The sequence below is a fragment of the Ischnura elegans genome, chromosome 4 (genome assembly GCF_921293095.1).
Source record: "Ischnura elegans chromosome 4, ioIscEleg1.1, whole genome shotgun sequence".
Classification (NCBI taxonomy): domain Eukaryota; kingdom Metazoa; phylum Arthropoda; class Insecta; order Odonata; family Coenagrionidae; genus Ischnura; species Ischnura elegans.
This window is the reverse complement of record NC_060249.1, coordinates 1,930,433-1,957,324: the sequence shown is the minus strand read 5'-3', so window position 1 is coordinate 1,957,324 and position 26,892 is coordinate 1,930,433. Positions and strand designations below refer to the sequence as shown.

Genomic DNA, 26,892 nt, shown 5'->3' with positions numbered 1-26,892 from the left:
TTTGGGGTGAGCTCTACCCTCACCTTTCCAAACCAACCTTCAGGGTGAAATGCGGAGAGAGTGAGTATCGTAGACAGTATTTGACAAATTTCACTTTCAGTGAAAACTTGTACAATGAATTCAAAGTCAAAATGACATCACTTTGACATGAGAATGACCCAAAAAAAGTCACCTTCACAGTTATGACAGAATAGTGACTTTTCGTGGGTCATTCTGCAGTCAAAGTGATGTCATGTTGACTTTCTTTCCTCCTTGGGAGGCAGCCATCAAATAAAGATACAGTGAAGGAAAAAAGTCATTTGCATTTTTGAATCACTCGTTATGGGGCCAGGAAATATCCAATGAAAATAAAAAAGAGGATATACAACACAACAGTGAAAAGCACAGTAACTTACGCCTGTTAAGTATGGGTATAAAATCTAATGATCAGAAACCTACTATGTATTCAACATAAAAATGGACATCTGGCAAAGCGCAGCCGGCTAATCAAGGGAAGAAAGCATTCGGAATATAAGAATCATGGAAATTATGAATAGGAGTGACAATATAAGAACAAAGCAGTTGAAAAGGGAGGATTACATACAACAATGACCATCCAGAGTTATTACCAAAATTATTATTTAAAGAAAACTTTTGAAAAATGCCCAAAATTTCTTCTACAAAATGCCAAAACAACCACACACATATTGCAGCAACGTGTCTCTATGAAGGGATAATTTTGTGCAGTGGTTTTTACTTGGATAGGGGTGTTATAACATTTGTTGTGGCTTTTCTTCTGCTTTTATGGCAAGCTGATGCATTTCTCGGGAAGGATAATACTCAGAGAAATTGGAAACTTGGAATACATGGTCACATGGCAGGATTAATAGGTAAAGGAGCTAAGCAGAAATGATGATGGTATACATATGTAACAGCAAACGATGGAAAAAACGATTTCCCTAGACCATGCACTGAATCAGCTTACACCCTGCTCCACAACATTGATCATTGTGTTTGTCTAAAAATGTGCATAGACCAAAAATGTACTGTGAACTCATACAACTGCAAAAGAGTTTGCACCAAGAGGATACTAGGAGGAGGAAAATAGTTAAGAGTAGAATCATTTGAGTTATGTTTTCCATTAGAGCAAATCAAGAGGTGTGCCTACCAGCAAGATGTCCAACTGCAGAAGTTGTATGACATGATGTAACAAACGGTAATGCAAAAAATATGCAAAGGACGCGTCATACTCAACCAAAAGGAGCACTACGGGCTTTGGGAGCATGAGATGCACTTACGTAACAACTTTGGTTGCAATCCATACAGCCATATAGAAATGCACAGCAGACAGACAAACAGACATCCTCTTTTATATGTACTTATACATATTTCTATTGAAATATTTTCATTACAGGATTGAGCACACATTTACTTCGCAAGAGTGAATCTGCCTCAGTTGACACATTAATATTTTAGGCTAGATTTTAGCCTAGAGTGATTAAATGTCTTTGCAGAATTATGACAAACCAGACCTATGATCAAGTCTTTGGAATGTATCCTGTTGGCAAGTCGGGGAATAGTTGTAATAAGTATCAAGGTGTATCGTAGTATGCAATAGCCGCACCATCACACAATATTTTTGAACTAATTCAGACTTTAGTACATCATTTTTTCTTTATTTTCTTTAATTGGCCACAGACCTCCCAACGAATGTCCCAGATCTTGTTTAAAATCCGGATGTAATAGACCAGCACACATAAATTAACTTCACTTCTGTAAAACTATGAAGAATGACAACTAGGCAACATTAAAATCATAATGTTTAATTTAACATGCATACAGTTAGAATACATAATACATAACAATGATTACAACATTACCTTCTTTTACGTCAGCTGATAAAATTTATCATTGAACTGCAACACATGAACTAAGCCATGGACAGAAGATAGAAAGACAATTAGAAACAATAGCAGATGTTGAACACAAGTACATATAGCAGCCATTAGCACACATTTGGTGTACAATTACACTCTCAAAAAATTTAAAAAGGAATTCATTTATATATGGGGAAACAATTTCCACTACATTGTTTTCACAGCCAGATATTGGACACACCATTGTCGCTTTTCATGCCACAGTGAGCTCAACTGTGGTTTATACATTGTTAATAATGCACCAATCAGATCACTTTCCATTTGGTTTTTATAGTTCGTTAGAAAAAAGACAGAAAAGGAGGACCAATGTTAGAAGCAGACACAAGGCATAACAAAAATAAAACTGTCACCCTGTGACCATATGATAGCACTATATTCGAAGATAATGGAGCTATATGAAAATAGAAAATGTAGTTATAAATTAGATTTATTTGATATTAACAAATAATAATAATAATAATGATAATTCAACCAAAGGCTGAAAGACAATTACTTTGTCAGAAAATATTAGACATAAATACATACACACCTTCTGAAAATATACTTAACTTGACCAAGTTGAACATTAGGAGGAGATGTAATGAGGGGACAGGAATGTGCAGATGTTTAGAAATTATGTATAATTAAACAAAAAACTCAACTGCCACAATCACTTGCATACAAAATAATGGTTTTGAAACCTATTCAAATCCTAATCACAGTAATAACTCTTTGGGATAATTAATAACTAATAACAGAGCAAATGGAGAAATATACACAGTCAATTCACTGATTAAAAAAACAGAAAATTCTTATTTACATATGTTATAAAGACAGCTAAGATAGAATGAGAAATCAGCATATTTTATTTACTTTTTAAAGTCATACATTTCAATTGACTAGGGTTGAATTTACTACCATAATTTTACACTCAACAGCTTAACTCTCTTCAAAATAATTACTTGTTTTTCTCCCACCCTTCAATCATACTCTATCTATCATCGATGGCATTAAAAATAGCTCACTCATTATACTTGTGCCCACAGTTTTTGTGTGTATCTCTATAGTTAGGACGTGGTCTCAAAAGATTAGAAACGCAATTGCAAAGATAATATAGCACATGGCACCTCTTAAGCAGCAACAATGGGATCATCCACTAAGACCCTATATTGTGATAAATCAAAAGAATTTGGTTGATGGAAGGGATAGATGAGATGAAAAAAAATTTTTACTAGTCAGTCATTTTGTCATTAGTTTAAAATAAGATAGCGCAAAAGTTGACGCCTCCTTTTCACGAGTTCGGTGACGTCATTTGCATGCTGGTCCATTTCCTTGATCAGCCGGAACTTCTCATGGAGGGAAGCAATCACTCGTGAGAGTGTAAACAACAACATATCACACAAGACCAACGCACAAGGCCGAGGAGTAGCTGAGATGCAGTGAGTTGCTCAGCTTGAGTTCTTGACTTCATCAAATCATCAGAAGAAAAGGCCATCAATCATTTTCATTGCTCAAGAAGTAGGGGGTGGATCAAAAAATGGGTCTCAAGATTTTTCAAACTCTATCACAGTGGATAATATAATAAAATCGGAGGTTAAGCAGTCCATTGCACACCAGTTCACCTAGAGAAGAAAGGATAAAAGGAGAATACATACATCCCGAGAAGCAGCTCTCGCCACCCTTAGCCAAGCAGCAACAACAAGTACTTCCAACAGACAAACAAACTCGCACACCATGATTCGTCATGATCAAAGCCTTTGGAAACATCAGGCAGGCATGCCACACCAACAAATGACGCCTTCACTGGCTGCCTCCATTCAAGGAGTTGGCTGAGACATGCCTCAGAGCGTTTCGATCAAAATTGCAGATGGATCCCAGCAAGGCACCCCTGCAAGGGTTTGTCGAGGTCCCCGGGATCGATGGAGGCGGGGATGGTGTAACGGTGCTTGCCGATGTCACGGTGCTTATGCTGTTTGGACTATCGGAACGCAAATCTTCGGGTGAGCGGCCATTTAGCATGGCCGATTCGTGCGATTTGCCCTCCACTGAATTGTCAACTGTGATTGCATGGTCGTCCACGGTAACACTCGGAGGTGCCTTTGCCTGAAATGGCTTCCCAAAGGGAAAAAACACATTTTATAGTCATAAACTAATCACAATCATCAGCACCTATGTAGAAGGAAAAACAATTTTCAAACAATCTGCATGAAAATCTTTATTGTTGGTAGGTAACCAAGTAAAAGTAATTGGATTACTAGTAATTATTAAATTTGCAGTAATTTGTACTTGTCACAATTACTATTTACAAAATGCATTTTTTATTTGTAATTATACCCCTTATGGTGAAAGAGAAAACTTTACTTTTGCTGCAATTGTTACTTGCTCTTAACCAACGATTACTCGCTCCTACATTAACTTGATTTACTTTCAGGCAGCTTCACTGGCAGGTACACTAGTTTGAATAGGGAGGCGTTCAAGATCGTCGGTAAGGCGACCTATCCCAAGGCAACCCTCTATCCTTATTAAAATACAATATTCCTAGTGTTTTTGCATACAATTTTAGTTTTTATACAGACTGCAGGAAACATCACAAGAGGGCGAAACTCATGCACCAACTAATTTTAACACCCTTCATAATCGAAAAAAACTTCATTTTTCACAGAAATCTATTGTAAATTCATGATTTTTCAATATTTTGTTTCTTTTCATGAAGGAAAGTAATTGTGTTTCTATATTTTGGGGGGTCCTGACCCCCCGGATTTCCCCCTCTCACTGGTCAGTGGTTTATCCGAAGAATTTTCCTATTTTTATTTCCAAATCCAAGCGTAACAGTTCAGGTCCTGAGCATGTAAAGATGTTTTTAAAAAACAACTTGAAAGCCTATAAAAATGATTTTTAATTCACAAAAATATTAAAATGTGTATGAAAATATAAAAAGCATTCCTTTGCTTGTGTGTACCCAGAATAAACTTGAATAATTACTTCATTTAATAGCAGGAATTTGAAAATGCATTTGGATCCGAAAATATCTGATCCAAAAGATCCGGCTCCGAAAATCAAGGATCCGAAAAAAATCCTGGATCCGTCCATCCCTAATATATTAAATCATGTAAAACATAAATAATGGGGCATAATCAAGGTAAATATATTTACCTGCTTCACCCTCCTAAGCTTTGTCTCATCAGAGGAATTCAGGATCTCTCTCACCTTTGCTAACCTCTTCTGATGTCGTAACTGAAAAAAGAAATAACAGGGACATCACTACTATATAACTAAAGCATTCTTATTTACTGAAATGATTGCCATTCATAGCCAAAGACAATATCCTGCTAAAATGCAAGCAAACCAAGTACCTATTGAGTAGGCATTCACAGATACATGTAACTATAAAAAACATGACATAGAATTATATAAAATTTAGAAAATCATTGATTAAAGAGACCTAGTACACCTTTAGCTATGGAGAAGAAGGAATTTGACAAAATTCCAAATGATTTTAAATCCTCAAGGCTTAAGGATTTCCTCTGATTTCGATAAGTGAAGTTCTTCAGTATTTGGGAGAACTTCATAGCCAAAACAAGATTAGAATGGCAATTCCACCTGAAAGACTTCCACAGCCAGATGAAAGAAAAACTGAATTTTGGAGGCAAACAGGAACACTTATGGTTATACTGAAATGCATTGCCACAAACTGAAGCTACATTTTCATGTTTTCAATGTTTTTTTTTAAATATTGAGCTCTTTTGCTAATAGGACTTCAATAGAATATCAATTATGGCTCTTATGTTTAGCTAGAGAGTCCAACAGCTTCCTAACTTTCAGCCAGAGATGCGAATGACAGCATACCCCCCAGATTATCCAAATGGGCTAATGGGATGGGGAGAGGCAGCACAAATAATTGGAAAACACAAATAGTCCAAACTTTCACTTGGTTATTTTAATTTTCATAATTCATGTAAATCAGACAATTTAATATTATTTTGAACATAGTTTGTTATTTTAGGTTGCTCTCTGGAATCATTCACTGCTATCATTTACCAACTGTGATCTTTTTAGCGGCGATAATGTGACTGTACTCCTATTCCTACCGCTCCGTGTCACACTTGGTTTCCAAAAACCACGCATCCATGGCTGCAAGATCACAGATTCATTAAAAGTTGTTTTCACGAATGCTTCAAAAGCACAGTGCAACATCGGAAATTACACTGTCAGGCACCACGCCGTGTAGTTGCATCTCGCACAAGTTGTCTGGGATGTAACTGCTGCGGGATGCGGATCCGTGATCATTGAGCACAATCGTGCACCGCAATGTTTGGAAAATAGGAACACGGAACTCCCATGAAGGCAAGGGGTGCAAAATCACACCATCGCACAGCAGCGGTTATAGGAAACCAGGCCTTATGGAAAGCAGTCTACACAGGCGAGTGCCTGGCTATGACTCATGCTATCTCTACTTCCACTTCCCTCGCTGCCTTCACTTCTACTATTCCCTTTCCCTCCAGTTTCACCTTGACTAGTCGCTGCATAAACATGCCCGAGTGTGACAAAATCTCCGGTTCCCTTGGGCCGTATTCAACTGCATGCAAGGCCATGGCAATAATTACGAATTTTCGACATGAAATATGCAATTAAAGATCCTTAATAACATTTTTCCTAATTTACAATTGGCTAAACATTGAAGAATTTTTAAAAATTAATCAAGAGTTTCTTTTCCCGACCGCTGATCATCGTTAGCACTTCTAGAGCAGACGTCGAAGTAGATTTTGAAAAATTCCTTGTCAGCATGTAAATAAAATAATTGCATTTTACGAGGGGAATTCTAATGGAAATAATAAGCCCTGTGCATCTATGAAACAGAATACCATAACTCTGATGTTTTTCCATCCAATTTTAAAATTTATTACGATCGTAGAAAACATCAAAGGAAGGTGAAACTCATGCACAAAAAAGCGGATGAAGTTATGCAAAAATGTACCATGAGTATCAAAATATTCAAATTTAAAATTTTATTCATTTGGTTGCATGTAACATGACACTGACTTCATCACTATTCAGCCCAAAACATTGCATTTCTGTTTATAGTTTGTTAATTGAAGGATTTGCATTGTGTGCGCACTAATGTTCCGTTCCCGAACAAAGACGTATTTGAGTCAATAAAATGAGTTACTTCAGGCCAACTCAGACTTGAGTTGAGCTTAGACCCCTAGGATTCTTTCCCTCCTCAAATAAAGCATTAAATTTGAGACATTCTGTAAAAATTGAGAAACCAGATGAATGATTACAGTGGAACTTGGTATGTACAATCCTCCTCAGCATGTTTTCCGCCTTAGCATGGCAATTTCTGTTGGTCCCAGTACCATCCGAAAAAAATACAGGTAAAACTTTTTGGTTAATACATTTTAAATAGTGGTGCTTTCCTGGGTAGAACGGTCAATTATTTGCCGTGAAACAACCCGCAAGTCTTTTCCTAGCACCTTCAGATGGTGTGTAAACCTCTGAATTCATAAGTTATTTTGTTACTATCAACTATTGACCTTCTTACATTATTCCCACATCTCTCTCTCTACTGTGATGAATTTCTCAATGCAAAGGGTATTGACGTCAGTGGCGCAGGGAGGGGGGATGAACTCCCCCCCAGAACTCAGAGAAATTTTAAGTTTAGTCCATTTTACTTAGTTGGATTGATATCACTAATAGAATAGTGTAAGGATCAAACATCCTAAGGATTAAAAACATCCCTCAGAAAGCCGTAAAACTCGCCGTTTATCATAAAATTCTGCAATTTATTAATCTCGCACCTACTGCTTATCCTGGTGGGTATTCCATACCCCCACACACCCCGGTATTAGTTGCACCTTAACACCTCCCCCCCTCCCCCCCAGCCTTAATTCCTAGCTGCGCCCCTGATTGACGTCATTACTTGACAAGAGTTGCTGGAGCAAACGATGCTTTGGATGCTTTAATGCAAAAATACTTGATCTTGGTACAAGAAATAGAAAGCAGACTACATTGGACAATTTTTTCAAGTGAATTCAAACAGTAGAGTATAAAAATCTGCCAGTTATAATCTTTAAGTGTGTTATTAACTGCCATATCAATATCCATATATCAATCAATATAATAATCGATATGGTTTCATTCCAAGAAAAAATGTGTACTGCTGTTACCAGGATTTACGGTAGCTAAAATATTACCCACTTTTTTATGATTCTTTATAACAACCAAATGACAAACTCAGCATTACTCTCATATTCTCCGAGCAAGCAGTGAGAAAGAAGAAATACCTTAGCTAACTTGTCCTAGTCACGGGACAGTTATGCTGTTTTTATGTAATTGTTTCAGGAAAATCTATGAAGTTTTGCGATTTTCATATGCATGGTAATGTTTTGTCAATGTAATGCTCATTTTCTTGATTTTAAATGTGGAAAGAATTCAGGGAGATGATCCTTGAGAACTTCTGAAAGTAATGATAATTATGACGACATTTCCATGGATTGCAATACGCAGATACTATATGAAATATACGTTTTGGCTGGTTCTAAAGAAGATAATTGGAGAGAACGAGAGGAGTGGACAAAGGGAGGACTATCCGAGGAATCTCCTCACCAGTCGCTGGTCCTCCCTCATCCGATCTTCTGCTTTCATTCGTGCCACTCGCAGTGCCTCCCGCAGCGCACTTGACATCTTGAGGTGCCCCTGCATTTCCCTCTTCACTCGGCTGAAGAACGGAAGCGCCCTCAGCTCCTTAAGGGTGGGCAGGCCATTGCGACAGGACTCGGCACTCAGCGTCAGCTCCAACAACGACCCTGTGACAACAAACACATATAAATGTAACAATCAAAAAGGAAGGTCTCACCAGGTAATGAAGTTGATGCAATTTCAGAATACAGTAGAACCCTGGAGGGTGTTTCAGAGTTCCAAGCGGATCGGGAGACTTGGCACGGATTCTGTGTCACTTACTATCGGCAAGACAATCTGTGCATTTCAGACTGCTTCTTAGGAAGGCTTTCCGATAGGATAAACATCGATCAGGGTAGAGGCGTCGGAAAGTCATTGCGGTTGTGTAGGGTGATCTGTTATGATGTTGTTTTTATTAATTATTTGACTCTAATAAAATAATGCCACTTTATTTTATGCGTGCTGATATATGTGGATGTTCTGCTAGAGTAATAGAAGTGGAAGTGAATTTAATTATACAGTAAATTACACAATATATAACTTGACAAGAGAATTGAGTGCGTCAAACCAATCTCAGGATAGTTGATGACTGTTAATGAGGATGGTAATGAGATGCTCTTTCTCGATTGCTTTTCCCTTGTTCATTGAAATATGACACGAAAGTTTTGACTTGCTCAATGGTTGAGCTGCAGCAGAAAAATAACATGGACTAGGATAGAGCAGTGTACAAGGCCCAGTCACTTTATAGTGATAACCATGTAAAACAAAGCCCTGTTACATCTGTATGTGATCTCAGATACAAGTGAATGACCCTCTTGGGGATAGTATGGAACTGCCTCCGCATTCGTGAGCATCTAAACATGAGATGTACTCACTCAATGAAGGCGAGAGAGGAGGAGGCGCTTCTAACGTGGCCTCCGCCAGCTCCCTGCCCGTGGCCATCTCATAAACAAGTCGGCCAAAGCAATACGAGTCCATGGCCGACATCACACTCCTCCGAGCGGGCGACACCACCTCCGCTCCATCCCTAGACGTTGGGCTCGACTGACGAGGTTTGGGCAGGCGGAGAATGAAATGCCTGCTCCACTGCGGGAGGCCCAGCACAGCGTTCTCCACCTCCAGCACCTTGGCCACGCCTCCACTGATGATAACGTTCCCGCTGTGCAGGTGACCTGAGGATAATGGTCAGGCAAAATCAAGTGATCTGAGGGTCATCATCAGTCAAAAGCACATGGACAGACAACAAGATAATAAATGAATAACACAAGAGTCACCAGGCCATCCCGTCACATTGTGGTAGTACAAAGGTGAATCGATCGAATCCAAAAGTATTGCAACTAATTGAGAGGTGCCATTTGAGAGGTGGAAGGATATGGGGAGGGAGTTAAGACTGTAAGGATTATTATGAGGAGATCTCCCCTTCCTACCTAATTGCCCCCCCCATAAATACTTTGCGACAGTAGATGCCTCAATATTAAAAATTTAAATACAACTCTGACAAAAAATGTAGACTTTCATGGAAATTCCATAATTCTGAAGTGTCCATGCATTTCACAGGGTTCCCACTCTACCTGAATAATGAAATTCACGGCTTTTTCCAGGTTTTCACGGTTATTTTTCAAGTTTTCACGGTTTTTTTTTTCAGGTTTTCACGGTCTCAATTTCGCTAAATTCACAGTCCCTTATTAAGCCAACAATAAGAAAATCACTAGCCATATATCAACAGAAAATTAACGTACGTGACAAACGGCCGTGAATGTTAACGCCGCAATGAAAAGTGATATCTGTTATGACGTGATCCATCATTTGCAAAATTCAGGCCCGACAAAAGGACCAGCCCAACCGCGCTCTTGCCTGGATGCCGAATACCCTTCGGACCTTCTTCCGTCCGGACACTCGAGGTCCTTTTTTAATTCCTCACCGAGAGATTGTTTTTTGCGCACGTTGTTATTACTGCACAGTAACCGAATTTCCCCCACCCCAATATTTCTTATTTTACGGAAAATATTTTATTTTAATTGTTTATAGAATATAATAAATTGATTCTTTCTTATTTAACGGAAAATATTTTATGAAAATTGTTTATAGAACATAATAAATCGAAAAACTATTTCATACACCGTATTAGCACGAATCTAAGACGAACACGATTGTAAGACTACCCTCCTTTTTTGGAACCCCACTAGGAGAAAATTTTTCTTTCCTAATAACGATACGATTATAAAATGAATGCGGAAAAACGACCAATGCTTTATTTTTTTGCTAGGTTGCCTATGTCCCAGGAAACGCAGGATTTCGGCGAGTAATTAAGATATTCATTAAAGGTTTCAAACAATATTTTAGATAATAACAGGAATAGTAGTACTTTATCAAGACACATAGGTCATATTGTTGATTCAACCCATATCTCTTTCAAAATTCTGAAGGAAAACGCCACCTCACTAAAAAAATGTTTGCTCTCCACTCGGCATTTACACTGCTGTTATGGATTTCAGTCAGATATAAAAATTCTTATTCATCAAACACCATTTCCAGTACACGTATTCACAAGAGCAATGTGCATGTTGTGCCTAAAACAACCGCATTCGCCGGCGCAGTGACTGGTTGTGAGATGGATCACGAAGGCCAAAAATAGTCTAATTGTTCCTGTCTAATGAATATAATTTTAATATAATTGAGGTAGTGTGTAAAGCGTGAACAATGTTGCGTTAATCGTCAGTGGCACGCCCACCTGGATCTTCGCCTTCATATCTCTACTTGTTTTCTCCAGGTAGCTCACTCTACCCCCACCCCTACCGTCATGTGCTAGCGGACAACCCAAGGCGCTCTGCAATATTCACGCGCATCTAGCCCGGATTCTTTTCTTCATGTTCAATTATTTTCAGTCCATCTCTTAAAGTTCTCAATAGTTTCTTCGGAGGGGCCATGGTCCGAAGACGAATAAAGTTAAACTAGTGAAAATGAAACCTAACTTTATTAAACCCACATGGAAAACACTCGGTGGTTCGAAGTCCAGCCACCCTCGAAAGTAGGGAACCACTCGTACGAGGTGAAGTTCGGAACTGATGCTATCGCGTACGGGGGTTCGCAGAGCATACTGTAGAGGGCGAAGCGTGACCATATGACTGCGCCATGACATTTTTTATCCTAAAGATACCCATTCTTTTCTAATTAGCGTAGCGCCAGATGAGCATATGAATTCGGATTGTTAGTAGGGAGAAACAAAAATCCTGAGAAGATATCCCTTCGTCAGTAACTCTGACAAGTGAGACTTATAGTATAGCTCGTAAATTGATAACTGATAACAACCTGATATCATGATTTCGGAACAAAATGCCGAATTAACTGCCGAGAAGCGCAGCTACGAGGATATCGCGTTTCGCCAAAAATCACCATAGTATTTTTCCATCTATTTCCTTGCTTAAAATACGTCGTGTTTGGTCTCGTTTTTTTAAACGTGCAAATTACTAACATTTCAATCTAATAGAAGCATAATAGCAATTGCTGAATACCATTGTTAGATACCTTTTGGGCTAATAGGTGACTCATGCAGCAGTTGACCTCCAGGAACTGGGAACTTTGAAGGAGTTAGGCTGAAAAAGGTCAGTGGGTGAGAAGAGGGGGGAGCACGAAACACATTTCTATTGTTCTCGTGTAACTCGATATTTTTTTCGAAGCTAAGGTCTTTGTAATACGATCCCTTCGCGAGCTGGGACCTTTTTTTATTTTGAATAAGAGGAAAGCATCAGAAGGGGGGAGGCGAATGCTGAATGGAGGGGGATAAAGGTTCTTGGGAAATGCGCTAATGTTACTTTCCCACGGCACTGAGCTTCTCCCAATGGTAGTTCCATCTCTTGGGGAAGATTCCAACTATGTGCTTGTTGTTATTAGCCATAAATGACACATTGTATTTATTTCCTCTCATTTTCATCAAACGATGGATGCGGGAAAATTCTGCGTCGGAACCGCGATCTTCAAACGATCAATGCGAGAAACGATACTTCGGGGAGCGATAGATGCGGGAAAAAATTACATTGTCTGTAAGAAGCTTTATTTGGGACCAGAAACGGCGAACGATCAGTGCGGGAACGATAGATCGAGGTTCCACCGTATAACTTTCTTTTGAAAGCAGCAGTGTAATGACTTCTTTTCTCTGCTATCGTAATACACTGAAACCAAAACTGAATCGATCTCTCTAATCATAGGCAAATCATGTTCCCTTCTTACCGTTGCTCTGGGAAAAATGGAATGACTTTGTAGCAGTTTATATCGCAAAGGCATTGAGGCTTTAACGACACAAACAAACAGCATATTACCTTAGATAGCAAAAAGCGGAAGAACTGGATCACCACCGACAGTAAATAACTCCACACAAACTTTCCGGTTGCGACGTAAAACTTGCAAGTCCTAGTCGACGCATGCGAAAATCGTGTAATGCTGTGTTGCCATAAGCGGAAATCTTCTCTCGTTTTAACGTCGCGCCGAAAGCTCGCTGTCACCCGGTTCAAACGCAGGGAGTGTAGTGTCCACAGCGCATGGCAGGTTGTCAAGGCTAGCGGTCTTCCAGTCACAGGATTGAGGGTTATGAATAAACGTTCAAATTTTTCCACACAAAGGCCATCTAGATTTAGTTTCGAAAGTGGTCGCTGCAGCCAGTGGGAAGGCTAATTGGGTAGAAGGGGGACAAAGCAATGATCGAGGGAGGGGAAACCAAGCCAATCGAGGAAAGTAAACAAGCTGATGAGAAGTGGTGTCATATTTCAGGAGGGGGGGAGAGAAAAGGCCTGCCCTGGGGAAAGATGTTTTTTTTTTCTTCAGGCAACATTCGTTCCAACGCTTTTCTGACCCATGCGACGATGCTCGCCACAATGAATAGAAGTGCACTCACTACGAACGAAGTTGAAAATTTCTGGGAAGGTATTATGATCAAGATTGAGAGATTTTTAAGGTTTTAGGATGAAATTCACGGCTTTTTCCAGGTTTTTTCACGGTAGACGAAATTCACGGTTTTGAGGTTTTCACGGTTGAGTGGGAACCCTGATTTCAAGATTTCATAATGGCTAGGGGGCCAATTTGTTGACCCGAGGGAGGAGAAAACTACTGACCAATCTATCAGCTGGCTGTTATTTAATTAACATTAATATTTCCTACTTCATGGCAGTCAGCACAGATTCCGGAAAAGGTAGATCATGCAAAACTAAGCTTGCACTCCTCATTCATAACTTAAATGAAAAGACCCACTCTTTCTTCATAGAGTCCCACATGGAAGCATTATTTGCATAAAATTAGAGATCACTCTGACTTTGAAATTCTATTATTGTATTAAAACAACGATGTGTGGAGCCAAGAGTGGGGACTTGAACTTAGCCAGAGCAAACGGCGGCTGATTTCTTGCGTAGGTCATCTAACTATCCCCATGTTTATGCTCTGGATGGAGTCAACTTGAAGGTGAAGTAAATTAACTGGGAGTTATGATAACTTCAAACCTATAGTGGGGAACACATATAAGAAATATTTTTTGCAGAGGCCTGAAGAAGATAGAATTCGTGGAGCAAGTTGTGGGAAGATTTTCGGATGTAAAAGTAAGAGAGGTGCTGTTTCTTCTCGTCCAGCCACACCTTGAACATGCAGCGAGAATGTGGGATACTGCACAGAAAGGCATAATTCATGAACTTAATAAAATACAAAGGAAAGCAGCACAATTCATCAAAAGCTGCTACGGGCATACAGAAAGCTACACAAAGATGTTAAAGGAATTATGCGGGCAGCTGATAGAGGCTCGGAGGCTGCAAGTAAAGCTTAGATTGTGTGAGCAATTGAGAATAGATATCTTTCAGAGTGACACGGAGAACACCATAAAAGAACCACAATATATTCCCAAGTCCAACAGAAACGATAAATTAATAGAGATACATATTTTGCTGAACAGATAGGTGTGGGAATTTGTTTTTCCCTGTAAAATAAAGGATTTTAATAAATGCTAGGCAGAAATTTGTTAGAATCTTTCCTTTTTATTTGTTGCCAGCTGGTGTCCGAACACCCCTGCACTATGCATCTGAGGATGATACCCTGATATCGAAACTATGGTCACAGAGAAATAAATTAAAACTGGAAAAAATTAATTTAACTCAACATAAATTGTGCTGGCTGAGAAAATAAGGATTTTTGAAATTACGATTGCAACTACCTATTTCCTGACTTGGATCAAAAATAAAAGAATAAATCAAGGATATTCTCCAGTCGTGAAAACTCAAGAATAATACATAATTCATGGATTTCAAAGCTTCGACTAAGATTGTGGACATGCCAGGGATAAGGAGAACCACTAACCACAACTGGGAAGTCCCTTCTCCTGCAGGAAGATGAGAGCATCGAGTATTTGCGCTCCAAACACTGCAATTTCTTCATCAGCAATTCCAATCCTTTCATATTCGTGCTCAGAAATGTTTTTCGAGCCACTCCGGCAACAATATTTGGAGAGGAACGGCTGCTGCCACTTGGGCTGGCTATTTGACGATGGTGGAGTGTTGCACACACCCATGATCATGTCTCTCAAGCTGCCATACCCACTCGCGCGCCTCACCACAAATCCTCCAGTGTCGTTCACGCCAGCCAACTCAATGGGCTGAATAAATGGATGCTGTGGAAAGAAAAATGATCACAAGTTAGGAGGACGCACTTGGAACAAAGCTGCAAAAATGAATGTGCATTTAGTTGGAATTCACAAAAGGTGGAAGAAGGCTTGTGCCACCACCATGGGTATATTTTTATAGTATTCTACCGATTAAGGTAGGTTTCCATGGAGTGTTCAAGAAGTGATCCGGTAGCCTCCCTTTCCTTCCAGCACTGCCTTCTTTAATTCACTGTAAGGCCTACTCCCTTTCAGTCTATCTAAAAATCCTATTCTCTTCCTTCCCCTCCCTCGTTTCCCCAACATTCTACCCTCTAACACCATTTTCAACATCCCCTCCCCGCTAAGCTCTGTATACGAGATAATCAGTTTCCTTTCCCTCACTCACAGCCACTTGTCAAGAGCGGATGTACTCTCAGTTGCACCGAAATACTCAAGGCAAGGTGTTGCTTGTTGTCGGAATGATAATCGTTAATTAACAGCGAAATTCACCCTGAGAAAATGGGTTGACAGTGGTGACGATAGGATAGTATATTTCTACTGGTTTGCACTACGTGGAGTGTAATTGACAGTATCTCTACCATGACTCAGTGTTTTATGTACCGAAAGTCAACTCGAAACACAGTTTCTGTTTCATGTTTAGAGTGCAAGAGAATCTACCACGATCAGTGTATTCAGAAGCCTATGTCAAAGACAATATATACGGCATAGCAGCAAGTGGTCAAAATTGAATTGGGGAACTCCACCAAAAATGGATGACTGTTTGATAAAAAAATATCACTGAAAATTAGAGTGAAACCAGTTTTTCTCATATTATTCGTAAAATTGCAGTTTGAAAATCGTATAGTGATCTTGCGCTCCAAACGACCCATCGCCATGTTTGCTGAGCGTGACATTCCAGACTCCAGTAAACAATACATTTACGTGGTGCCAGTAGACTATTTGTCCTAGTTTTAGAAAAACCTACGTATCTCTGAGTACTTTTTCCTCAATACAATTTCTTTTTTTCATAGGAATACATGTTAATTTCATCATTAGTAATGTGAAAGATTTATACAGAATAATTGAAAGGTTTAAAGAATTCCCGATTCTTCAATTACACGAGAGGTGTTTTTAAAGTAAGTACCGTTTTGACATAAAAAAACAAAATTTAAATTTTTTTCAAAAATAATTTATTCACTAGAAAGGCCATACTTTACTCTACTTTTATACATAATACCCATTACTATTGAGGCATTTATCGTATCTTAGGACCAGCTATTGTATGCCATCGTCAAAGAAGCTTTCCGCCTGATTAGACAACCACTGCTTCACGGTCGTTTTCACTTCGTCATCATCGGAATGGCGCTGTCCCGCCATTAAGGGTGTGTTGCTGGTCGATTTTTTGACTTGCGGCGACACAATCAATGCAACAGTGTACTGTGCGACTTTACAAAAACTGCGCCGCGCTATTCAAAACAAAAGGCGTGGCATGCTGAGTGCAGGTGTCGTTTTGCTCCACGATAATGCCCGTCCACACACAGCAAATCGAACACAAGACCTTATCACTTCTTTTGGCTGGGAACAATTAAACCATCCTCCATACAGTCCCGATCTAGCGCCGAGCGACTACCATTTGTTTATGCACTTGAAGAAGCATCTGGCGGGTCAGCGCCATTCCGATGATGACGAAGTGAAAACGACCGTGAAGCAGTGGTTGTCAAATCAGGCGGCAAGCTTCTTTGACGATGGCATACAAAAGCTGGTCCCAAGATACGATAAATACCTCAATAGTAATGGGAATTATGTAGAAAAGTAGAGTAAAGTATGGCCTTTTAAGTGAATAAATTATTTTTTTTTTAATTTACATGTTGTTTTTTTATGTCAAAACGGTACTTACTTTATAAACACCCCTCGTATTATTATACACTATTTTATTTTTTTATTTAGATTACAGAAAACATTGAGCAAGAGTGAGTATCATGCATGGATAATCCGCAACACAGATGTGCTGCAGCAGCCGGATAATCGGGAGTCTGCTGTATACACACTGGAAGATGCAGCACAGTCTTGACAAATATATATGTAGTGCTTACTCCTTTTCATCCTCCTCATCTAAGGCAATTTCCACACTATAAGATTATTGTTCTCACTTTACGTTCTGGTGTCACCTTAGCCCCAAAAGTGCAAAAGCTCAAATTTATTGGAATTAAAAGAATAAAACTTTGTAAGGTTCACGGTTTTATTCTTTTATTTCCAATATGGAGAGTTTTCAATTAGTGAAGCCTGAAATTATCAGTTATATACTCAAATTATTTTCAGTTGAGCCTATTCAACTGCTCAATAGCCGAATGTCTCTCTTCCAGACCTTAGGAATGCTAAGTAAATCGGAATCAAATAAGTTCTGTTTCATTTCTCTAAAACGTTTATTTCATGTATTACGATATTGCACCCAGTACACATTAACACATTCAATGCGGGCCCGATAGTCAATGATAGTCGTCAGAATCGGCAGATAAAAATTTATTTTTCTTAATTTGTGTTTATTATAGTTCCTTATACATGTTTATAAATGATTTGAGCAAATTTTTTTTTTACTCTTGGAAAAATTGGCACCACATCAATTGACGTGCTCCGTATATCACCAGGATTAAAATATGAGCATGTTGACTATATAGCAGGATAGGTACAAATGTTGACGAAGTTTGCATTAAAGCCATTTGTATTGCTTTGGTGCTGGATTTTGTCATTAGTGTTGGGAATTATCATAAGTAAAAGAAAGGACATTGACAGTACTATAGGGCTGCACTGCTTTGAGTAATGAAATCAACGTACGACGATGCGACCTGGATCAAATGAAACTAAGATTTTTCGGCAAGCATACCCTATGCTGGACTAACGATACAATATGGTTTTGTTATGCATGAGAATGAACTGATTTCCACCACTGTTACCTTGATTTAGAAGTACTTAAAACTTTTCCACAAAATTCAATCAGAGGATTCGGAATTAGTCGAAGGAAACAAATGAAAAACGAGCTTCAATTTTATGTACTGGCGGAACAAAAGCCTTCCTCTCCCAGCCACCATGGATTCAACTCAAATACACAGGCTCCGCCGAGTGTAATGCTCTGTTTGAATAATATGGTGAAAGTACTACGCCATAGGCCTAATCTTGGAAATGGGGTCCTTAGATGGTCCATCCCGGATCACGGGACATGTTACGAGAGAAATAATGATGCCCAAATTTTGCATCCGCACTCCAGAAGTCGGCTAGCTGGTACGGAGAAATACCCCCCATGTGGAATATAAGTCTCAGGAAAACTTTGAACTCCTCTGCTGATAGAGTTTTACCAGTCCATCATACAAGACAGACTTTTGAAGACACCTCTAAGAAAGACTTCCTCCGCAAATATGTTTGTTTCCTCGATATCTGACTAAAAAACCTTACCCGTAAATAGGTGATCAAAATAATCTTGCCACCTGTCCCCCACCCAAAAGAGATATTTGGAGGGTCCACCAGATTATCAATTCATACAATACTGCTTGTTTGAGAGGATGTTGAAGGTCGTGGTTCGGGGTAGGGTGACGGAGAAGGAAAGGGAGTTGGGATGGGAGAGGGAGGGAAGGAAGAAGCAAATGAAGAGGTAGTGGTAAAGGGTGGAATACTGGAACTGCTGGCTCCAGAAAAAGGGCCCAAAGACAGATTTGCAATAACTACTGCCTTCATCCCAGATGGGTCCCTTACGTTTTCTTCAACCTCATCATCCTCAGAACCACTCTCCACATCCGTTTTTCCCTCATTCGCCAAATTGAGGAAAGAAAAAAATGTCTTGTTTATCTTTGTAACCATATAGGTCTCCTTTTCAAAAGGAAACCATTCTGAAAAGCAAAGAATGTTACTGCAGTGTAGAGAGAGAGAAAGTCCATATATTTTTTCGAAGAAAAAATGTTGAGAGCCTAAAAATATTTTGTCTATCAAAAATTCCTAGAATTCCACGAATTCTAAAATGATTTACACCCCTAGTATCAGAGAAAATTATGACCATATTTCAACAATAGTTAGCTATACTTATCAACAATGCATAGCTGCGGTACTATTACATAATGCTTGACGGTTAGTGAATTTGTGCCATAGGCAACCTATGCCAAATATCTTTCAGGTGGCTTGCTGGATACTACGCGCATGTAGATAGACCACAATGGGCAGATGTTATGGCTACTGAATAATTTATGACATTGAAAGTCAGATCAAACACTTAGGTCATGGTTAAGATAACACTTTCATTTGCAAATTTTCCATAAACAGGCATAAACAATAAATCTTCGTAACGTACAATTCTTTTGAAGCAACACCTACTCCTCAATTTGTCAACTTTCTTGTCACATTTCCATACATCACTACAAAATATGAAGGCAATAGACTAATTAAAATTTAAAAAATATAATATTCACACAAAGTGGGAATGACAATTTACTGCCACCCTTGTCAGGTGCTACAAAGAATTTTTTCTCTCCATGAAAGAATTTTTTTGTAGAAAAATAAGATATCCTAATATGCTAACAAAGGCAGCTATATAAAATTAACACTTATGGGGCTCAAAAAATGGAGAGCTATCTCTCTTTGCGGTTCTATAAATTTTACAAATAAAATAAGCAATAATTAGAAAAGTGCTAAAAAATTAATATACAATGCAAATTTATGGTTTAAAAAATGTGTATTTAACGTAATTTGGTGTGAAAAAATGAAAACAATGAAAAAGATAAAATGGCACCTATAAACTACGATATTTTAAGTATCTCATCTATAAATATTGATAAAAAATAATGACATACAATTATGCGGAGTGCCAAGTAAGGACAAAAAATAGAGGGAGGCCATAACTTCCGTTCAAATACTACTTTTTACAAACGGCGCACACCATATGAAAGATAGAAGCCTGCTGAAGGCCATTTACACCATCGGAAGACTTAGAAGTGGATATTAGTTACATACGGAGGCGGAGAAGTGGGCTCGGACCGACCGTCAGAGCACAACAATTGACGTGCTCCGCAATAAATGTGTTGAAAGCAACGAGTAATTCACAGTAGTTAAATGAGATACAAACTAAGCTCTAGATTAATAATAATAATTATTATTATTACTAGCGAAGGAGATAGTTGATTTATGTTACAGTACAATTTCAAAGCTTTTCAACTCTGTACCAAGAAATCTTCATTACCGGAGAAGAAATAAGTGACCATGAATTAATCTACCATCAGAATGTTCCCAGAATGCGCTTTTACGAAGTTGGAGTCAGCCATTAGCAATACGTACACCTTAAAATCTTAGAAATATACAAAACTGTTTTTTACACACCCTTCATGTTATGAATCAGTATTGTCGTAGCTGTTTGTTATAGTTGATCCATCTAAAGATGTGTTGATATATAATTTTTGAGGACAACATTCTAGCTATTTCCACCAGTAAATTTTTACGGTAGGTACTTTCTGGAGAACCAATGAATATCATCAATAAGCGAGTCTAGTAATGAGTGTTTTAACCTAAAGATAAAACTAGATGAAAATGGAATAAATGGAGTGGTACAAGGTTAGAAAATTACCGAAGCATGGAACATCCCAATACACTTGGAAAATTGAAGCATTCATGCATAATTAACCTTTATCGTCCTTGTGGTCCCAAAAGGGACCGCCTAATGTTTTTGTTTATGGCCTTGCAGACCTCTGAGACTCACTTCATTTGAAATCAGCTTATTGGAGTTTCGTCGCTCGAGAGTTAACTGGAGAGCTGCTTATATTTTAAACCTAGACCATTTAAATGCCCGGCCGTGCAGTGATACATCTGGGCTTTAAAGCCATCCTTTAAAGGGTTAAACCGAACATTATCCTCCAATATTACAAGTTTCTTTTGCGTCATGATATTCCACCGACGTATAGCAATAATTTGTCATAACAAACTCCATGAGAGACGTTGCATCCACGTCAGGTATAACATACGAACGAGCAGCAATGTCATCATCCATTTTTCTGAGAACTGAAACATACGAGGTAAAAAGCTTGTATTTCATCATCCAAATGTTGCATTATTAATATCCCAAGTAATAATCGCGGCAAATGACCAAAATGAAAACTTTCCCAAGAGTAACAGCACATAAACAACAAGTGACAAGTTTCACCTGTTCAAAATAGTTTTTACAGCAATCAACAACCCATTCAATGTCTCCATTATGATAAATAATAATAAAAATTAGGTTTAGTACTGCACTCCCAGCTGGTACCACATGGTAACCCTAGACATTATGTAATTAGTTAAATGTCCCAGTGAAACATGTACACTGACAATGTGTCCCTGCTAATCCTTCCTTTCTCCTTCTAATTTGCTCCATTTCTCCCTCCCTCCACCTTCTTCCAAAAAATGCCACTCTCGCCCCTCTCCTATCCTTCCCCTCTGCACTAATTTTCACTTAAACAATGGCATAATGATTCACTTAAACAATGGCTGAAAATGTAACTCTGTTATGAAACAGGGGTCACACACATTAAACATAAATAGTGAACATTATGAAGTATATTACTCATACTATCCATTGTGGAAAGGTTTCACTGTGTTAATCTTACTCATTGCTTAAAGGAAGGAACAATGTGGGCTGATCTAAGGGGAATTAAATGCTAACGAAAAAATTCAATAGGAGAATTTACAGTTCCACTTCAAGGTTTATACCAATCAAGGAAATGTGCTACGATTTCCGTTAAGCCTTGACAGATTGAAGATAGAGATCCAGTATGAGAAGTGATAAACATTGGGTGAGGACAGCTAAGATAATCTGCGAAACTTAAAATCGGTGTAAACCACCCATATCAGCGGGTCGATGGAGGTGACAATCGAGTCATGAACAAGATTCAGATCCGTAAGACGGTGGAAATCATATCCAATGTAGCTAAAATTGAGAAACCGGATTCAAATCTGTTGGGTGGTAGAAACCAGATTCAAACCACTCGTTCATGGAAATGAGTAGGAAAACAGCCACCATATTGGACATTTCCAGCTGTCTTCCAACTGCTTCCCAGCCTTTTTCAATTTTTAAAATAGATTCAAAGGAAGAGGAAATCAGTGCGTCAAACCTGTTGGAAATTGGCATCAAATCTGATGGAAATCCATTTTTCTTTGCTGGGTAGATGGACGTGTTATCATAAAATCCATCTCATGTAAAGGCAAAAACAATTGGCCGCTATTAAGATAACTGAAAGCTCTATTAAAAATACTTTGTACACAAAAACCAACCCTCTTCAATCCCAATTCAAACTAGAAGAGCAAAGCTTAGTTACCATTCTTATTAAGATAATTAAATTACCTAGTTGTTTCAGGCGTTACTTCATGGAATCTACTTAACAAATTGAAAAGTAAAGAAAACTTTGTAATTCTACATAAATATTAAAAGTACAACCTAAGATTTGATGTCGCACACCATCGTCTGGCAAAAATGCATTACATTCTCTGCCTTCTGTGCATTTGTACCAGATCATGACATGCTGACGTCAAAACTTAGGTTGTAAATTAAATATTTATGTGGAATTACAGCTTTATTTACTTTTCATTAAAATTATTAAAGCTGCAGATACCCTATTAAGAAATTCTACACACAGAATGAGGATATAACCAGTTTCTCAATAAGTTTCATAGGTAGCAAATTACTTACTGCATATTTAGCGAGATTTTAAGGTCACAAGCTACCAGCAAATATTTTCTTCCATGGCTCCTGCCCTAACCAATTGTTTACAAAATACTCTTTATTTATCCAAATAAATTGAAGAGTAAAACATTCAATGAGCATATATGCGGTATTCCCTGATGATATATTGACTCAAATGAGCATTTTACCTGTAGAGATGGCAGGGCTTTGAAAAGTGCTCGTAGATTTTTGTCTTCCAAAAATTTATCAGGTCCATGCTCACACCATGAAAGAATCATCGGGGATGAAGACTCCGAACCATTACTGACGAGGAAATAGTGCTTTCGAAGTCTTGTCCCGATTTCAGGCAATGGTTTTACCACCTGACAATTTAATTCCCCCCTGAGGACCATGGAAACATGCTGCAACGCCGTCTCTGCGATTGAGAGAAAAAACGATGAACCCTAATTTGTATAGGCTACGAAGGCAACGCTTTTCTTTACACTAAAAGTAAAACTCACCCTCAAAAGGAAGAGAATACGGTTCCGGATCCAAAAACTTTTTCACAGCAAGTGACATAGACAAATATCTATTATGAAGAACGACATCGAGGTATTTCTGAAAATAAATGCCCAAATCATTTAGCACGAGCGAAAATACAACAATATGATACATACGCTCAATAGAATACTGAGTTTAAGAAAAAGAATAGTTGTCGTTACAACGATGAACAGGCACTGAGTCTTGTGTAGTAATGAAACTTGGGTCACACTCTTACACACACATTTTGAAAATTAATAATTCCCCACCGGGATGAAGAGTTGAAGAAAATGTTTGCAAGTCAAAATACACGCGGTTACATAACAGAATACCTGTAGAGCAGCTTTCCTTTCAGCGACAAATTCTCGATTCATGTTACCTATGATCTTCTTAGGAGGCATTGGTAAGCTGAGTCCTGATACACTAAGTATCTGATGTAGGGTCACAAAGTCCTTGTAACGCTTGAAAACCTGCCATGACTTGTCAGGAGAGGGTCCCCTTTGAACTCGAATGACATATTCCTGCAAAGGTAATCGGCGTATTCCCATGTAGACAGCGGTTTTACCTCAATTTATCGACAGCATTGCGGTTGGCAACGTACTCTGAACACTCAAAATGTTTAAATAAAAGAACAGGGAGAAATAAAGAGGGATAATAATCACTTCCTACCGTATGTCCATGGATATTCTGGGTATTTTCTATACTACACGTCAACACTTCAGTGTCATCAAGAGTTATTTTCCTGGGAACGTTCTTCTCAAATACGGCCATTTACGAAATTTCCGAAGCCTTTGCATGAGTATCCTTCAACGCATTCCAACACACTTATGTAGCAAACAGGACAGCTGATACCAAAACACGACGCCCATTTCTAAACACAGTGAAGGCATCCATCTTAAAGCACTCTCGCCAACTTGAAACTCAAAAAGAAACTGCTCCACCAGTACTACCAACATAATGATATTGAACGTTCCGCTGGCTGCTCATAACTCCGTTTTCTCTATGATTGAACCACGATTATTACATCAACGAGTGGATGGGTGCTTGAATTCTTCAAGCGGGTGTGTAAAGGATAGAAGATATGGTGGTGTCAATTGTAGCCTAGTCCTGGGTCCATAAGTTGGTAAAAAGTTCGAAAATTTCACCACGTAATGTTAAAGCAATAGGGAACTTGCATATATTTCAGATATAATCAATAGCCCCAAAATTATATAAAAATATATGTTTGCATACCTCGGTGAAAGTTTTTTTATTATTTTATGACGTGGTTTGCGATATTTAATGCATCAAAGTTCACGAGAATTTTCAAATGCAAGTGAGAAGCGAAAACGCCCGATGATTGGCTGGCAGAAAAGTGACGTCATAGTTCAGTACGAGGAGGCACGGCGGACGGCGGCACGGCCATAGTAGAGGTTGCATACTTGAATACATGCGACGGCGTGGTTATGATTCATATATTGACGTGCAGACGTATCGGAGTTGTTCATTGTGACTTCAGGGCTATTATTTGATCTATTTCTCCTCCATTGAAAGCGATAGATTGCGTGAAGATGAAGGAATATGGTTATTCTTAGGCTGATCCTAGCAAGCTTCCTGTTACTGATTCCATCATGATAACAGGGTACTTTAGTGAAACTGTAGACTTCGTCGGCGCGGAAAGTCGATGCCGAGAAATGGAAAGGTAGCTGATGAATGCATCTGAAATGTTTTATAGTTCATAACAAAGTGAGACTTGCGTATAATATTGGCGAAAGCGTATACTCATGTGATGTATTCTTTTGGTAGTCCGGTAGTCTTATGGTGAACTTATTTCCACCTCGAAGCTGTCGATGATACTTTCAACTTGAAAATACCTTGCCAGGAGGGCGACAGGAAGCTCTGAGGAAGCCAGACTATTAATGTTTAATATAGACGAACTTCCAACACAATCTACCATCTTGTAACTCAAAACCCCGAAACCAATTCCTATTCCTATTATTATTCTGCAGAAAGAATCGGTCAATCGCATTTCGATTAATATAATAAATACAACGTCTTCAGGTGTTAATAAGTTACTTTTGTAATTAGAAGGCCTTCCTAAAGTAACATTAAAATTTGTATATTTTCCAAACAGAGTCTTTAATACATTTTGGGAGCTTTTCTCACGATATATCTGAAACGTACTTTAAAGGCGAACTCATCGTCATTGCGATCGGTTGTCACTTAAAAATTCCGTATCGGAAATCCTAGAGGGATGACCTTCGACGATGACCATGATCACCTACTGCACTCTCACTATCACTGGAACCCGTGGTGAAAATATCATCCCAATCCTATTTCTATTTGGTTTTAACTGGGAAAGAGCAACAGAACTGCACATTCTTTGGGCAACCTTGGGTTTGACTTTCCCTGAAACATCCCATTTACCCTGTGGTGCACATCAGTCCTATCTTTATACGATGGCCTGACAACCTTTAAATGGACCCTTGGTTTATCCTGACAACCAACTAAATGGAAATTGCTGATCCACGCGTCTTCCTCTCTCCACAGTTTCCAAATCAAGGGCCGCGGAACATTCCTCATTGTGAATCAACTTTTTATGAAAAGCAAGCCGGCGTAGAATAAAATCAAAGAATGCTGCGATTCGTTTTTTGTGACCACCTCTGGATTCCATTCTTTTTCCATCTACAACTTCCTTTATCTTTCGGGGTAAACTATGGGACAAGATAATGTTTAAATATTTTCATTAATTTATAACAAAATATAAGTTCTAAAAATACCCAAAAGCTATTTTATTAATCCGCACTGATGAGTTTAAATTAATGTGGAAGATGAATGCTGTAGACGTAGTAGTTTTCCTTAGGTTGAGTTGCAAATTTCATGAAGTTGACAAAACGGCTAATTTTTCGGTGCGCGGAGTCATTTATTGCACTGACCGTGTCTACATTTTTCAATTTTTTTGTGATAAAATAAATCAGAATTTAGGATAGAATTTCCTTCAACATGACGTATAATTCATTATTACTTATAGCATGTAGTGAAGCCAGGATATAAATTTGCAAAGAACAGCGGCACATCATTTTGACGCCGACAGTAGAAGAAAACGCAGTCTTCTTGGCTGGCACTCGAATGCATGAGGATCAACGTTGCTCTATATTTTCATATTTCCTCCCTTGATTTTAAACATCATGGAATTTTCTGTCCTTCCGTAACTGAAATTGAACAAGTGTCTTAATAATTTGAGTCCATCGTAACGATCGTAACCATCGAGAAACACCTATCTCGATTTTTGTTCGGAAGTTGAGTTTTTATTCTACGGCGGCCGAATTATCTAAAAATCTCAGTTTCAAGTTATTCAGTCAATGAAATATAGAAATATTATTTACATTAAAGTTATCTTCGCTCACATAGCACACGGGTTTATCATTCCGTTTATTATACTCTTATTTTTCCGTAACGCTCATCCCGACAGACGGCATGCATCGAGGCTTTTCTTCTAATTTCCTCCGTGGGAATGCAGA

The 26,892-nt window shown here is 38.6% G+C and overlaps 1 protein-coding gene across 1 annotated transcript; it reads right to left on the bottom strand.

Annotated features, from left to right (window-relative positions):
* Positions 1–1,786: 1,786 nt before the first annotated feature.
* On the bottom strand, positions 1,787–24,461 carry LOC124156987 (PX domain-containing protein kinase-like protein). The gene is made up of 9 exons (XM_046531434.1): positions 24,062–24,461; positions 23,725–23,913; positions 23,374–23,470; positions 23,062–23,288; positions 14,904–15,213; positions 9,449–9,745; positions 8,502–8,701; positions 5,049–5,129; positions 1,787–4,007 (listed from the first exon to the last, which is right to left on the bottom strand). Exons 1-9 carry the CDS (start codon positions 24,161–24,163, stop codon positions 3,696–3,698), a joined length of 1,815 nt encoding a protein of 604 aa, XP_046387390.1. The 5' UTR covers positions 24,164–24,461; the 3' UTR covers positions 1,787–3,695.
* Positions 24,462–26,892: the final 2,431 nt, after the last annotated feature.

What these genes read in the sequence shown, in the direction of transcription:
- LOC124156987 (XM_046531434.1), bottom strand. Translation starts at nt 24,163, where the DNA reads ATGGCCGTATTTGAGAAGAACGTTCCCAGGAAAATAACTCTTGATGAC. An exon ending in AAGCCCTGCCATCTCTACAG is followed by an intron (nt 15,214 to 23,061) that starts GTAAAATGCTCA and finishes TTCTTTCCACAG; the next exon opens with CATCCATTTATTCAGCCCAT. An exon ending in AGCTTAGGAGGGTGAAGCAG is followed by an intron (nt 4,008 to 5,048) that starts GTAAATATATTT and finishes CCCTTTGGGAAG; the next exon opens with CCATTTCAGGCAAAGGCACC.